The sequence below is a fragment of the Vigna unguiculata genome, chromosome 4, assembly GCF_037176805.1.
Source record: "Vigna unguiculata cultivar grain cowpea cultivar isolate G323 ecotype 2 chromosome 4, ASM3717680v1, whole genome shotgun sequence".
Classification (NCBI taxonomy): Eukaryota; Viridiplantae; Streptophyta; class Magnoliopsida; order Fabales; family Fabaceae; genus Vigna; species Vigna unguiculata.
In genome coordinates, this window is record NC_140795.1 from 45,231,224 (window position 1) to 45,247,596 (window position 16,373).

Below are 16,373 nucleotides of genomic sequence, written 5' to 3' on the forward strand. Positions count from 1 at the left end.
TGACATTTATTTCTTTTTAATGCAACGGTGCATCATATAAGATAAAAAGCTAAAAGCCAAAAATTAAAACTTGTATTGTTATTTACTTCATTTGTCTTTTGCAAATACTTATTAAATGTCCTTTATCAAATTATAATTGTCTTTTCTATTAAAAAGGTCTTAATTTATTAATTTTAAATCTAATATTATGATAGTTTCTCATTACATAAATAAGTTATATATATATATATATATATATATATATATATATATATATATATATATATATATATATATATATATATATGTTTTAATAAGCTTCTACCCTAAATCTCGATCAAATTGATCTTTAAAATAATTTTTTTAATTGTTTTATTAATGATTAATCTTAAGTATACATGTACTACAAGTCCATCACCGAGTTTATTTTCTTGACAACTAAAATCAAATTTGATTGTTTTAACTCATTTTTTTTGTATACTTATATTTAGTAGTGTTGTATATATGATTTTTTATTTCATATATAAATATATAGATATGTCAACTAAAAAAAATATGAATATTCAAAACTCTAGAAGATAAAAGTTCAGACTTTAATTGTATCATAAACAAAAGCTATGGATACATTTATAAAAATAGATAAGAATATAAATTAGAAAATATGTGGGTGTTCTTTGAATGAACAAGATAATAATACTAATATAGATGTAGGTAAAAATAACGAGAAAGAGAAGTAGTTAGTCTCAAACTCATGATAGGGAGGAGGCGATTGAGAGAGTAAATGATGATTCTACTCTTGATGAAAATACATATGATTCAAGCCAATGAAATAATATTGACATAAATTTGAGAGATTTATTAATAGAAAAGGACCTTATTAAAACCACTTATATTTTAGGCACTTGAAAAATGCTTAATCTTGAAAAATCTTTGAACATGATAATTTATTGAATCTTAATGGATTTGATTTATCTGCAAAACTAAACATCTTAAAGGAAATGATAAGATTGGAAAATGATAAACCGATTGACATTCTTAATTATATGAAAATAATAAATTATTTTCCAAATGTAAATATAACTTATAGAATAATATTAACAATTTTAGAATTAATAATTTTAAACAAAAAGAATTTCTTAAGAGCCAAAACTAAAAATAATAAAAATTTACACAGATTAAATATATTGTCCTTATTATCCATTAAAAGATAAATATTAAATGAAATGAATTACAGCCAATTAATAGACAATTTTGTATCATAATAAGTTTGAAACTCTTGAGTTGCCTTTTATAAACATTAATAGTGATGCATAATGGTTTAATAATAAATAATACAAAACTAGTTTGTAACGAGATTTGAATCCCTCTACAAACAAAAATATTGAAAAAATTTACGATGAAACAGACGATATCATAAATAATTTTCTTGATAGCCTGCATTTAGGCAAAGAAGATAGCTCTTCAGTAATATCAGAACCTATAAAAGTAAATGGGTTAAGCAATAAAATGTCTGAGCATTTGTAGCTGATACTCCAAAATGGAATTTATACAAAACACAAAGAAAGGACTTTCAGGTCCTAAACCAGTCAAGTCCCCCTTTGTGATGGAACAATACACAAAGTATGGCAAACAAGAATTGCCAATACTCACAAATACCTACCATTTCCCTGGTAGAGACAACACAAATGTCAAATTAAATGTTTTAATTGATAACATATGGAATATTCCAAAATACACAGTTCAAAATGAACACCAAGTCACTAAGGTGAAACAAAACATCATTAGCGCACTATACAATTTCTGTAATGCAGATAACAAAGGAGTTCTGTTAACTTCACCATCCTCTCCCTCTGGAAAAGGATTTACACATTATGCCCTAATTACTGGGCCAAATAAAGGAGTTTATACTTCCTTCAAAGACCTTTCTGAGGCAAAACAAGACCAATTTTGGTCTACTTACAAAGGCTTTAATTCCTTAGAAGAAGCCCAAATGGCTTTAAAGCTAGGAACTATTGATGAAGAAAAAATAAAAACAGGGTTGACATTTGAACCAAGAACCCAAACACATACCTATGCTGCCTCTTGTAGTTTCTCACCACAAATGAACCCAAACATTTTTCTTGCAAAATTCGAAGTCATACAAGAGTTCTTGTTTGAAGTTCATGCAGAAACACAAAATTACAATGAATTATTTGTAAAACCCCAGACTTATTTGGACACAAAAACACCATGCCAAGAGTCTTCGGACTATTGCAAAACAGTAACCACAAAATGCACATGCCAAATAAAATTCATTTTTAGAAAGGCTCAAATTGATTTAAAAACCTTTAAAAATCAACTATATAGAGACATAGTCATATGTCCTTCAGTATTATTAGAGGCAGGATGTCTCCAAACACTTCTTATCCCACCTACCACCGAAAAATTCAACTCTCTAACCTAGGAGATAAACTCGGTAGTAAATGAAATATAGGCAGAATATATGACCAATATCTGTTTACAAATCACCTCTTCCCCAAAAAGCGCCACAACCCCTGATAGTGTGGCAACACATGTCATAAAACTATTCACAGAATCAAATCCAGAGGCCCATGTCCATCTAGAACACGGTCTCTTGAAAGGTTTATCACTTAACAAAGAAAAACTATACCAGTACCAACTTTGGAAAGCTTACGTTGAAGGGTCAAATTGGAATTTCTCCAGAAAGGATAATACCGAATATATCCTTTTAAAAGAAACCATAAACACCAAAATATACTGGAAAAAGTTTATGGGAAACAAATTTCATCCTTTCCCTATAGAAGCCAGTCCAATATTGGTTAAAAGATTTGAAAAAGAAAGGATATATAGAGAAATTTATGAAGAAACAGGAAGCCACGGACAAGGAACTCCTGGATCTTCTTTCCCTTCTGATAATGAAGACTCAGACCAAATACTTGAGGAAGATCCTGAAGACATGATTTCCACGGTAGTCTCCAAAAGAGGACAGTAAAGTGTTCTTACCTGTGACACAGTAATTTTACTCATGACTGGGTAATAGACTAAAGGGTAAAAACACACAACGTTCAAATAACAGACCACGTCACCAGATGACTTAGACTCTAGGTAACCGGTCACTTGAAAACCGGTTCAACAAGTTACAGGTTTCAAAGTTTTTCTATAAAAGAGTCTTTAAGTCCCTTATGCTGGGCAAGAACTCTGAACCAGGAAGAAAGGGGACAGATTGGAAGAAAGGGGACAGATCCTTAAAATGTAAGATTATGAGAAAATAAATCTGGCAAAGCCGGTTAGATATTCTCTCATAAGATTACATCTAAAAGAAGAGAAAATAAATACAAAAATGTAATTGGAAGAAAGGGGACAGATCCTTAAAATGTAAGATTGTGAGAAGATAAATCTGGCAAAGCCGGTTAGATATTCTCTCATAAGAGACTTACTCTCATTTGTATACTTGTAAATATATTTTTTCTATAGTTGATTAACTATCTTCCATAATCTTCAAATGTTAAATTTTCATTTTTTAAAAGGAATAATAATGAGAAAAATCGTTTTTTTTTTCTTTTTTATATTCTTTTCATGAGATTTTATGTATAAAGTCTTTACTTACCTATAATTGGTGGGTATCTTGTCAACAATCAAATGTCTCATTGTCAACTGTCCATCCCCTAAACAACAATTTATTATTAAAAACTAATTCCTATGGATGCTTAAAAGAACATATATCTAATCTCTATTAGTAATCAAAGATGCATTAATTATGATATATGAATATATAATAGTATAAAAATTAGGATATCTTATTAGAGAATAACTTTGATTGAAATACACCGACATCTTTGTTTTGCGGTGTAATTGCATATTATATAATCTATAACAACAACCTACAAAGGTAATTAAAATATATTTTATTTTGTAAATCATATTTTCGATTTATCTTTTTAACTTTTTAAAATATTGCAAATATATCGATTTCATTTTTTCATCCCTTTATTCAAAATTTATCTGATGTTCATCCCTTTGCAAAACGATATTTACCGCTCTTTAATTCCACTATTCTTTTTCTTATAAAATCTCCTGTCAAATTAACTATATAAAACTTAAAAATAAAATATATTCAAAGATTTAAATTTTATTTTTTAAAGAAATACACTCTATGATTAAACAAAAACATATTTATTTGTTTTAATTTTATGTTTGATTGGTTGTACATAGTTCTTTTTTTTATTAGACCTTGTATGAGTTAAAATTAATACATCTCTCTCTTTTTATTCCTTAACCACTTTATTACACACTTTTTATTAGAATATGTATTAATATAATTTATACATTTTAAAAAATTTATAAATAAAAAAAAATGAAATTTTGTAGAAATGAATATTTATATTTTATGATATAATAAAAAAATAGATGATGTAACAATAAAGTAAAACCTTTTCAATTTTTTTTTTTACTTTAGCCAATTCATTAGATATAGTAAATTTGTGGTTTCTAATAACCATTTTCATAAAAATCATATTAGCCGTCATTAATACTAAGGTAAATAAAAGTATTTTACAACATTAATACTAAGGTAAATAAATATTGAAGTTCAATTAGACTTGACTCAATTATAAGAAGAGTCAAGTCTAATTGTTATTATTATAATAACAATAAAAATAATAAAAATAAATGAAGTAAACTATTTAATATTATTATATAAATGTAAAATGTGAAGTATTTTTTAAAATAATACTTTGTTTAATTATATAAGAGATATTTGCATAATTAGGGTAACCCACAACCACCATGTAAACCAGCAGCACTCTGTCACGTGCCACTAACCTCGCACGTGCGAAACTGTCGGTGGATCGTAAATGTGGGAGACACCCTTTGAATTTGAGGAGAGACAATAGCTCGAAAAATATGTACTTTGCTTATCTTTTAGTATCATGATCATGCCTCCGATGCACGCCACGTGTCCCGCATCCATTCATCTCCTTTCATCTTTCTTTTTCTTCCTTCTCCATCTAAGTTTTTTCCCTAATGCATTGCAAAACTATCTTATAACTTTATAAATTTGGAACTCATAAGCTAAATTACTGACATAATTCATAGAACTAATCAATAAATATAAAATAATTTAAGAAACTAACTACTTTATTTGAATTTCACACACAGTTAAAATATATACTTAAATAAAGATAGTAACAATTAACTTAACAAATTTCCAAGTGTTTGTTTTAAAATGAAATCATTCATGTACCTGAAAATACTCTTGCACTTGAGATATTATAATTGCACTCAATTTTCTTAATTATAAGGAACAATATTCCCATACAAGAAACCTTTCAGTAGTACTACATTTGCCAAGTGCATGCTCCAAAACCTTAAATAGGGTTACTCAATTTTTATTTATGCTTCAAGACAAATAAACATTTTCTTTTTTTTTATTATAACACGAAAACGAGAATATACATGAAGAAACAAAAATTAAACATGGTGCTTGTCTATTTTACAGATAAGTCCCGTCATTTCAATTTCGCTTTTAAACACCAAATTTTTTCGAGTCCTATAAATAATAATTTGATAATGTCTAGTCCCTATATTTTCGTAAGAAAACGATGGCATTGTTTTAATTTCTTCACAATATACTTTTTTTAACTTTTTTTTTTCGGAGAGATTAAAATAAAATAGGATTAAATATGTTTTTATCTTTCAAATTTCAGTGAAATTTGGAATTAGTTCTTCCTCAAAAATTTTGACCAATTTAGTAATTCATCTTTAAAAATGTGTGAATTAGTCTTTTTAATAAAAATTTGTTAAGTTTATCTGACGTTTCAAGCACATTTCGTGATAATATTTGAATTATTTACACTGTTTGACACATTTTCGCTTTAATGTTAACTCAAATATTATTATAAAATGCGTTTAAAATATCAAATAAATTTAACAAAATTTGGTAAAAATGACTAAATCCATACATTTATAAAACTGAAAGATTAAATTGGTATACAGTTTCAAAAATAGATTAATTCCAAAATTTACTAAAAATTGACGGACAAAAACATATTTAATCCAACGAAATATAAGAAAATAAGATTGCAATGGTGAGAATGAGATTGAGCATTGATGAAGATGAAGTGTTGGAGTTAACGACAAAAGTAGTTAGTCGAAAATGAATTATAGCATTAAGCAAGTATGAAGAAAGAGAGTTATATTAAGTGGTAGGTTAGTTTACAGAAAATGTGAAAAAAAAGTATAAAATGGTGATAGAAAAAAGGACAGATATCGTAATTGTCTGATTAATAGAGGAAAAGACAAGTTAACCTAATGTTCCCATTAAATGAAGTTATTGGCATGCAAATGGCATCAAAAACGAAATTTTACCTGAATCGAAAGGGACCAAAGTGCTTGGCCTCCATTTTTGAATTCTTCCACTTCCATCTAGATACTTTCAACTATTATATAATGCAACAAAATAAAGCGTCGGTGATCACATGTAATAACAATAATAAATTATTATTATTACTTAAATTTCTATGTTAATTTCAACAAATACAATCATTATTTTTTACAAAAATATAAATTTAATGATGAAATTAAAAATCCAAAACTAGTTCACAACTATTACAAATGGGTCAATGGTTAGTTTTGCATAATTTTTTTTTTTTTAAAAGATGAAAAAAGTAGGACTATGATATGACTTACTATTTAATTGGAAGAAGAAAAGTGAAGTTTTGATTCTTAAATTATAGATTGTTACAAAGAAAGGCACAAAAGAAGGAATCAGCACGTGTGTAAGTACTCATAAAAAAACCTAGAACCAAGTAATCAAACCCTATATGGTTTCATTTGAGTTTCACTTTCACCTAGGTTAAAATTGCTTGCAAGGAGAGACATCGCACGTGCGAGTGACCAATGAGAAGCTTTGGCGGGTAAAGATTCACTGTTTGAACAACTTGGTATAACTCTTCACTGCACAGCATCAATCATTGGTCTACCCCTAAATTCCCTAACTACCCCTACAAGTACACGTGGCATTCAGAGAACTAGGGACACAACATCGTTATGCTGAACCAAAATGCACTCAAACTCTAACACTCTCTCTTCGTCCGTCGGTTTTGTTAACCATTTATGAAGAAATTAAGATTGCTTTGCCGGCTTTTGTTGTCTTCTTCTCTTACTTTCCAACCACCATTTTTTTTTTCAACTTTTTATATTAATTGATTTAATTATTATTAATTTTCTAAATTATTGAGGATTAAACAAATTGTTAGTGAAGAGAAATTATCCATACTGTGAACTAATTGTTAGTATCTTTTACTTTTGCTACTGTGAATTAATTGTTGGTATCTATTAATTGATATAAATGTTTTAAATTTATGTATCAATATAAATGATATCAAATATGATTTTAAGATAATTGCTATAAAAATAATTAGCTTATCATGCAGAGTGATATGTAGATTAAGTTCTTCCTTTTGTGCATGGTACATGTACTAATTAGCATAAGGGAACTAAAGATTAAAACGAAGTTCATGTTTGTTTTCAATTATTTTCAAAATAATTATTGCGCTAAGAGTCTTTTTAAAAAATAAACCAACTATTTTAAAACAAATTAATTCAGACTTGCCCAAAGTCAAAATGCTCTCTAAAGTGAAAGGACAAAAATAATTACAATTTGATCAGTGGGTGATGAAATGCCTAATCTTATTAATGGGGCACAAGAAACAAAAGCATAATTGATCATATGATATTTTTAAGGACAATTATTAAAAACTTAATTAGTTCAATTAAATAATTAATTAATTAAATGTATAGTATATATCACAGGGTGTCAGCATAGTTAGCTGGCCACTCGTTTTTATATTATTATTTTTTTTCTGTCTTCATTTCATCACTTTCTTCTCCCTCTGATTTCTCCACAACAGCAAGGGAGAAATAGTTCCTCTTCCCTGCAAATTCTTTCTAGATTCTCACTCTCTTCAATTTTCTTCGCCTCGGTTTCATTCAGAAAACCAAAAAACACAGCTTCAGATTGTTCAAGCTCTTTGTTTTTTCTCTAATTCAAGATTATGCTGTAAAATTCTGAAACTCGGCCACATTTTAGTGTAAAGATCTGTGCCTTGACCCTTGGCAGGTTCAACTTTTGAGGGGGTTGGAGTAGTTCTTCCTCACAAGCCATTGATTGGTCCAAGTTTAATTTTTTTTTTTCTCTCTCTCTATCCAAGTTCAAAGCTTTTGGTGTTTTTTATCCCGTGTCTTTCTCTCTCTTGCTGTGGAATGCTGGGGTCAGAGATTTCTGAGACATGTTCTTGCAGGCTTTCGGTGAATTGGGTCAGTGTGGTTTCTGTCATGGGTGGTAGAGAATCTGAGTCCTCAGAGATCTAAGCCTCTCTGGCCTTTTCACAAGCACACACCCTTTTGTTGCGTAGTTGTGAAGTTGAAGAGTGAGAGAAGATGATGAGGATGAGGAACAGTAGTGGTAGCAACAATCACAAGACGAATGGTCTTTCTTCCATCATGAATGCAGGAGGTTCAGCTGCTTGTAGATCTGAGCCTGGTTCAAAGGAATGGGAGATGAGACCTGGTGGAATGCTGGTTCAGATGAGAACCGCTGATTCGGATCGGAACCCAGTTCTTGTTCCCACAATTAGAGTTAGGGTCAAGTATGGTTCAATTTACCATGAAGTCAACATTAGTTCTCAAGCTACATTTGGTAACTCTCTTGACTTTGTAATTTGTTTTTTCTCAAGTTTTAATGGTTTGTGTTTGCCAGTTATGTTTCTTTACCTTTTTCTTGTAAGACAAAACTTGGACACAAGTTTTAGGTAACTTTAATGTTGTTCCTGTTATTTCATAGAAATTAGAGTTTTCACTATGTTAGATTTCCGTGTTCTGGTTGAGGAATAATACAAAAGTTATCAATCTCTAGGTTTTGGTGATTGTTGTTTTTATAATTTCTGGGTTTGCAGGGGAGTTGAAGAAGATGTTGTCAGGATCAACTGGGTTACACCATGAAGACCAAAAGCTGTTTTACAAAGACAAGGAGAGGGATTCAAAGGCTTTTCTTGACATGGTTGGGGTGAAGGATAAATCCAAGATAGTGCTTGTTGAAGACCCTATTAGTCAAGAGAAGAGGTTGTTAGAGAGAAGGAAGAATGCTAAGATGGAGAAAGCTGCAAAATCAATCTCAGAAATCAGCTTGGAAGTAGATAGGCTCGCAGGGAGGGTATGTATTGTGGTTGCTACTGATATTACTATGAATTTTTCTCTTCATTTTGCAAAAACTTGATTATGAGTGATTGGAATTGGTTAGGTATCAGCCTTTGAGTCAATCATTAGCAAAGGTGGGAAAGTTGTGGAAACAGATGTTCTGAATCTGATTGAGTTGTTGATGAATCAATTGCTTAAATTGGACGGTATAATGGCTGATGGGGATGTGAAATTGCAGAGGAAAATGCAGGTAATGTTAGGAGACTTAGATGCATTATGTTCATTTGTGTTATTCACAATATCTCAATTTGCCTTCACTCATGGTTCTAAAAAAAGCTTCATTTTTGAAGGTAAAAAGAGTTCAAAAGTATGTTGAAACTCTTGATCTGCTGAAGGTTAAGAATTCTGTGCCTAGCAGCAATGGAGACCATGCTGCAGTGCAGCCTCAACAACAGAAGCATTCAAATGGACAGAGATTTGGAGCTGCTGTTACAGAGAAACATCAAAAGCATTCAAATGGACATAATAGGTTAGCCTTAGCACCAATTCAAGAGCAGCAACAAGAACAACCTAGGAACTCAAATGAGAATTCTCTAGCACTTTACCAGGAACAACAACAACAACAACACCACCACCAAACCTCAAGGAATTCGACCTCAGAAGTTGTAGTTACCACAAACTGGGAGTTGTTTGATTCTGCCCCACCATTAATCCCTGTGCAGTCCACATCCCCACCACAACAACCCCCCTCAGTGACTCATAATTCAGGTCCTCCAAAGTTCAATTGGGAATTCTTCAACTGAGTACCATACCACGTGCTTTTACTTGTGTGGATGTGATTTGGGTTTGTCTTCCACTTCAGAGTGTTATATGTTTTACATTCTTTTCTGTATTTAGATTTGTTTACCAACCCCCTATAATCTTCACAAATAAATGGGGTTGCCATCATAGTGATTATCATAAAAAAAAGTTACATTTCTCTGTGATTTTGGTGTCCACTGAATTCATTTATCAAATGTATGGGCCTATTTTTGACATATACATATATATATACTATGATCATAAGCATTTGTGGCGTAGTTAATGTAAACATTAGGATTCAACCACATAACTTAATTTTGATAGTCTAAAATCCCATTTCAGAGAGAGTCTATGTTCTGGTGTATTTCTTGGTGAAGCAACTTTGAAACTTTGGTTGCTGATATAATAAGAATTATTTAGCAGGATCTTTGTGGGGGGGCCACAAGTTTCAAAAAGACTCACATATGTTAAAGGGTTTTACTAATCCAACCAATGATAAGAAGCCAAGTATGAAAAGTGTTTTGAAAGTGGAGAAGTTGAAATGATAACTGGGGATTGTAAATTACTATTAAGAAATCAGAAAGTTTTGCTAATGATACCATTTGAGCACAAAGGGTATTCCAGATTTAGAAATTTCCCTTCTTTGGCCCCAAGCAAAGGGTGTGTGAGAATTGAGGAGTGAAGAATAAGCCTGTTTCAGTTTCCTTTTGATGCTGCTGCAATTTAGAGTTTGTTATTATGATGATTCGTGCAATGATTACGTAGAAGAGGCATTGACATTTGTCATAGTAAGCCTACAAAATCATCAACTTTTTTGTAGCTAATGATATACTATGAAAGTAATACACAGATTTGGGAGAAAGTAATGCACCCTGGGAATGATAACTGCACATATAACTATGTATTATGGCTTGAAACAACAAAGTACAAGGCTCGTGTTAATGGTAATTATAGGATCAGACTTTTTCTCCCACCAAGTTAGGATTCGGGTTTGGTTTTACGTAAACTTGTCACTGAGTAAAATCATTTCATCGCAAATCTTGGCTTTCTGAGATTGGTCTTTCTTCACTTTTCATGGGGGCAAATTTTCTCTGTTTAATTTATACCTTCATCTTTTAAAGAAAATACAACACTCAACTTTTTAAACATGTAGTTATGTTACTAATGCTTCTTCTACATTCATGTATTTTCTCTATTGTTGAGTTGAAACAGCCATCCAAATTAAAAAAATTTAATGATTGTTAATCAAATAGTGCAATGAATAAATGTTTTATAAATACTAATATTTTTATTAAGTCTCTAAAATCATTCTTTACTATTGTCAAAGGGAATTGACTTGGTTTATACAGATTGACTCACCATAAATTGACTTAAAAATGAGTTACCACAATTAAACTTATTTTATGGTAAGTCTAAAATTTTGTAATTAAATTTATGGATTAAGTAGGTTGATTCAGTTAAGGATATTTTGTTTTTCTAATTTATTTATTATTTATTGTAGTTCAATCAAAGTTGATTCTACTTATTTATTTATAGTACTGTAACTAAAGTGATGACCAATTTCATCAAACATTATTATAAAGATATCACTTGAAAATTAAAGTGTATATAATTGAAGAAACAAATAAATTAATTATTCAAACTATTGAAACACGGTTCAATAAAATTCCGATATTTAAAAATTTTAAATTATAAACTTACAAAATTAGAAATTGTAAATAATTAAAATAAAAAATAATAAAAGTTATTGTTGGTGAATCAGGAGATCGATCCACTTTCATCCCAGATCAAACGTGTTTAATTTTCAAGTTACGTAAACTAAGTTGAATTTAACCTAAATTTAAAAAAAAAAAAGTAAATCTTTTTTAACTCAACCACACTCAAACCTATGATAATCTGGGTTAACTTATGAACTGGAACCTATTTTACACCTTTAATCTCTAACATCTTTAGTTTTTGTTACTCTCGCCAAATTTGAAATATATGTATTTGGCAAACATAGTAAACAAAAGCTTTCACTTCTCTTCTCTCTTCTGATAAACTTTAGGAAACACAATTTATAGAACCACATTAAAGACAAAAACATAAGCCTCTTATTTTAGAATGGTTTTACCCATTGTTGTCAAACATATTGTGTTGATCGAACTAACCAACTAGTAAACTTATAATAAAAAATATTATATAAAAAAATATTAACCCTACTCTAACATGAATAATTCATATATATATTTGATAGAGCTGATAAAACAAATCAACTCATTATGTCATTAGCCTATCAAAAAATTGTAGTAGAGTTGGTTGAATTATCATGATATCAATTCAATTTGATTCATCCTCGTAGACACATACAAATACACAAATAACCACCACCCTTGTACTGTCTTTGATAATTTTTTTATTGAAAAATGTAACGGGTACAAGAAGAAAAACAAAGGGTGTAGAAAGAAAAACACTAACATGACGTCCTTATTAAAGAGAAAACATGTTCACATAAAAGTCCCGTTAAAGTTAGATCCATCTCATTAGTTTTTTGGTGTTTCTTCTTGCACCCCATTTTTTCTTTCTGCACCCTATAAAACCTGTAATTTCAAAACCACCATTCATTAAAGTTACATTAAAAGTCTTTGTATTTTTTTAATATTTTTCGGATTGAGTGTTCCAAAAAATATTTTTAAATTCAAAAAATATCTTTTGAAACCTTCAAATATATTTTTTGAATTAAATATTTTGAAAATTATTTTATATTTTAGATTAAATATTCTGAAAAATAGTTTTGAATCAAAAATATCTTTCGAAATGTCTATTCGAAAAAAATTAAAAGTAAAATCTTTGTAATAAATATACAAAGGTCAAATTTAAGAGGTGCAAGAAGAAAAAAATAGGAAAGTGGGAAAAAGCTTCTCTAATTTCTTGGTATGCTCTTGACAAGAGCCGAAAGTATCTTGGGCCCTCTCTAGACTTATTAAAAACTTCCAACAAAATATTTAGAATTTTTTGTGAAACGACTAGAAGAAAATCCATATAAATATTGATATTGTTTTCTATATGAGGCGATTTCTTTCTGCACCCCATATTTTCTATGCACTCCATAAATACGAAAATTCTCATTATTAGAAATGATTTTTAAATTGTGCTATTTGGAAAGTTTTCTTTTACTTCTGGACTGGACTGAGCAATCTAGATGTCATTTTTTACATTAATTATTTTTTGCAATTGTATATACTGTGCAATTTAGAAGTTTTTTATTTTTTATTTTTATTTTCAAATCGTAAAGTTATTTTTTTTTACGAAAGAGAGTTTCTGGGCCGTACAATCCAAAGCCATTTTATCATAAAAAAAAAGTTCTGGATTATGTAGTTTGCTTGTATCTTTCAATTGTACAATTTGAAAGTAAATGATTTTTGAACTGAAAGCCTTTTAGTTTATAAAAGAGTACTTATAGATTTGTATAATTCAGAACACTTTTTCTTTGGGTCTATTTATGACACAACACAAATAAGGATAGGGCGAAGACAATATGATAATTATATTTTGCATGATTTTTTTTTAAATTACATAATCTAAAACTTATTATTTATATATATAAGAAAAGCTTTCAAGTTGTGTACTCTAAAAGTGTTTTCTAAATCGCAAAATTCATGAATTTTTTTATTTATTTTTAAATTGCATAGTCCAAAATTATCTTTTTTATATATAAAAAATAACTTGCAAATTGTGTAAACAAAAACATTTTTGTCCTTGGATTTATTACAACTCAGACAAGGGAAAGTATGCAACCCTGATGGAGGTGCACATGGAAAGTATGGAGTGCAGAAAAAAATGGCCCATATGTGTAACTAGTTAGAGCATATAACACAACCCACTTCTGATTGGGCTTAAAGCCTTATTACACATAGATAATTACCAATTAACTCTAATACATGAATGAATCTTTCAACTTTATTTTTTAATTTCTTTTATCTCTATCACATGCAATCTCCAATATTTTAAGGAAGTAATTAAACCCAAGAAATCTGAATAACATTGATGCAACTTTACCTCAACAACTTTTTCACAAAAAGAATATAACTTTGGGTTTTGGAATAATTAAATTACTCTACGTTGCCTTTCAATAAATACAAAACCAAATTCAAATATATTGAATTCAAATAAGATAGGCGAAGGATTTAAAATTAAAACTTAGCATAGAACGTTACGGATTCAACTTTTTTTGGTGTAAATCCCATTTTACAAAAGCGTTACGGAAGCTTTGTTCACCAATCACTATGAGGTGGAGATTGATGAGTGACAAGGATAAAGAAAATTCTCTTTAATGCACAAATAAGTTGAATTCAATTCACATTTTATTATAAATTTTTCATGATGTTTACCATTTCCACTAACCATATATGCTTTCTTATTAAAAATACCTTTCTTTTCCACATTACTTTGAATCTTCTGTCAAAAAAGGACCAAACACACGTGCACACTTTGAAGTCTCTCATTCTTACGTTGGATTCCAAATCTAAGTCTTTAAATTTTGTAAAAATTTATGTTCACCCTTTTTAGGGTAATAATTTCTTTTTAAAAAATATAATTGTGATTAATATGATAAGTTTTTACACATAATTATCCAACATGAATATTCATAACATATAATACGTCATTGTGCTCTATGTTTGACTTATTCTTGTTGAAAGTCACACATTGGTTAGAGATAAGACCAATCCACAATATATAATATAAGTGGGTACAATCATCACCTTACAAGCCGGTTTTGTGAAATTGAATTAGACTTAAAAAAAATTAACTTCTAACAATTCCTACATTTAAATGGTTTATAAAATTAAAAAATATATATATACTTCCAAGTTGATGTTTATAAATTTGATTCCAAGAGAATAGAACTCTCTTTCTTTCCCCTTAAGCATATATGCCTTTTGCCTCTTCTATTGCTAACACCTAATTGTATTGGTTACTCTATAACTTAAGTCAAATCATTATGATATGAAAATTGAAAGAGGCTATATTAACTTTTTTAATTTTTTATCATATGCTTTTATTAACATTATAATAATGTCTTAATATTCCTTGGTGCTTTCCTTTGAGTTTAGGGGATATATATATTATCTATGCAAAAGTTGGTTTAATAACAAAATTTGTTTTGAATGTTAAACAAACTTATCATTTATCATGATTTGTTATTGTTAATTATTTACATTTTCAGTGCCTAAATAAAGTCATATTTTTAAGTCTCTTGACTTGTGTGATTATGCATACAAATATTCAGTGAATTAACTTTTGAGAAATTGAACATGAGTTAGAAAATATTTCTTTTATCTTACATTTTTTTATCAATAATTAATAAAAAAAATATCAGAATATAAAAAGTAAATTAAATTATTACACTTGTATATGACAAAAAACTCTTGCATAATAAGTGCATCATCCTTCAACTCTTTCCTTTTTTTCTTCTTTTCTTTTCCCTTTTTTAAAAATTTTTAATATATGTGTATATATATATCACGATGCAGCAAGAATAGTTAGGTGAATTTCCCTACATATGTAGGGAAGAGTCATTATTCTTTTGAAAAGTCACAATCTCATGATCACAAGTTTTATTATTATACCTAAAATAATGGACACTGTTCATAAACTATTCTATTATTTTTCTACTCTGTAAACACTGTAGGTTGGTGTGCAAAATAAAAAGAAAGATTACGAAGACAACAATGGAAGCCGTCATAGCCACTTTCTCATCCAAAATCACCACGCCTCTCAATTAATATTTATTTCCTATGCAATTTTCTTTAATTTATTATTCTAGTGCTTTTTGAAATCATTTTCAAAACAATATTACATTTTTGAAGCATTCAAACCAAAACTATCATAAATTAATAACATGAAAATAAAAATTATTTACAAATTATAATTTGACATCGTCTCTATTTGAAATAAATATATTCTTTCACTTCTATTTAAAAGTAATCCTTTGATACATTCTAATATTTTAATTTGTTAAAAGTGAACTTTAAGTATGATTCAACTTCACAAAACCAACTTATAAGGTGAGGATTGTACCCACTTTATATTGTAAATTGACCCTATCTCTAATAGATGTGACACTTCCAAGATTGCACTCATTTTATATATTGTGAATTGGTCTTATCTCTAGTAGATGTGACACTTCCAACACTATTCGATGTAATTCTTCAATTGCTATAAGGAAGAACATTTTAATAAATAGATAAAAGAATTAAACATTTTAAATTTAGAATTAAAAAAAAAACTAATAATAATTAGTGACATAAAACATAACATCTTACTAAGATAAGGTAGCGAATGGCTTTAAATTTATCGTAAAAAAAAAAAATTAGCTCGACTTACTTACACATTCCTACAAGTTTATAAAATAAAGT

At 29.1% G+C, this 16,373-nt stretch overlaps 1 protein-coding gene across 1 annotated transcript; it reads left to right on the top strand.

The window, feature by feature from the left end:
- The first annotated feature begins 7,830 nt into the window (after nucleotides 1-7,830).
- Nucleotides 7,831-10,160, top strand: LOC114181975 (BAG family molecular chaperone regulator 3-like). The gene is made up of 4 exons (XM_028068695.2): nucleotides 7,831-8,677; nucleotides 8,934-9,190; nucleotides 9,278-9,424; nucleotides 9,525-10,160. The coding sequence occupies exons 1-4, from the start codon at nucleotides 8,419-8,421 to the stop codon at nucleotides 9,975-9,977; spliced, it is 1,116 nt and encodes a 371-aa protein (XP_027924496.1). The 5' UTR covers nucleotides 7,831-8,418; the 3' UTR covers nucleotides 9,978-10,160.
- The last annotated feature ends 6,213 nt before the right edge of the window (nucleotides 10,161-16,373 follow it).

Bases quoted from the DNA above. Each gene is read 5' to 3' on its own strand.
- LOC114181975 (XM_028068695.2), top strand. From the start codon at position 8,419: ATGATGAGGATGAGGAACAGTAGTGGTAGCAACAATCACAAGACGAAT. The intron at 8,678-8,933 runs GTAACTCTCTTG...CTGGGTTTGCAG, and splicing joins TAGTTCTCAAGCTACATTTG to GGGAGTTGAAGAAGATGTTG. The intron at 9,425-9,524 runs GTAATGTTAGGA...TCATTTTTGAAG, and splicing joins AATTGCAGAGGAAAATGCAG to GTAAAAAGAGTTCAAAAGTA.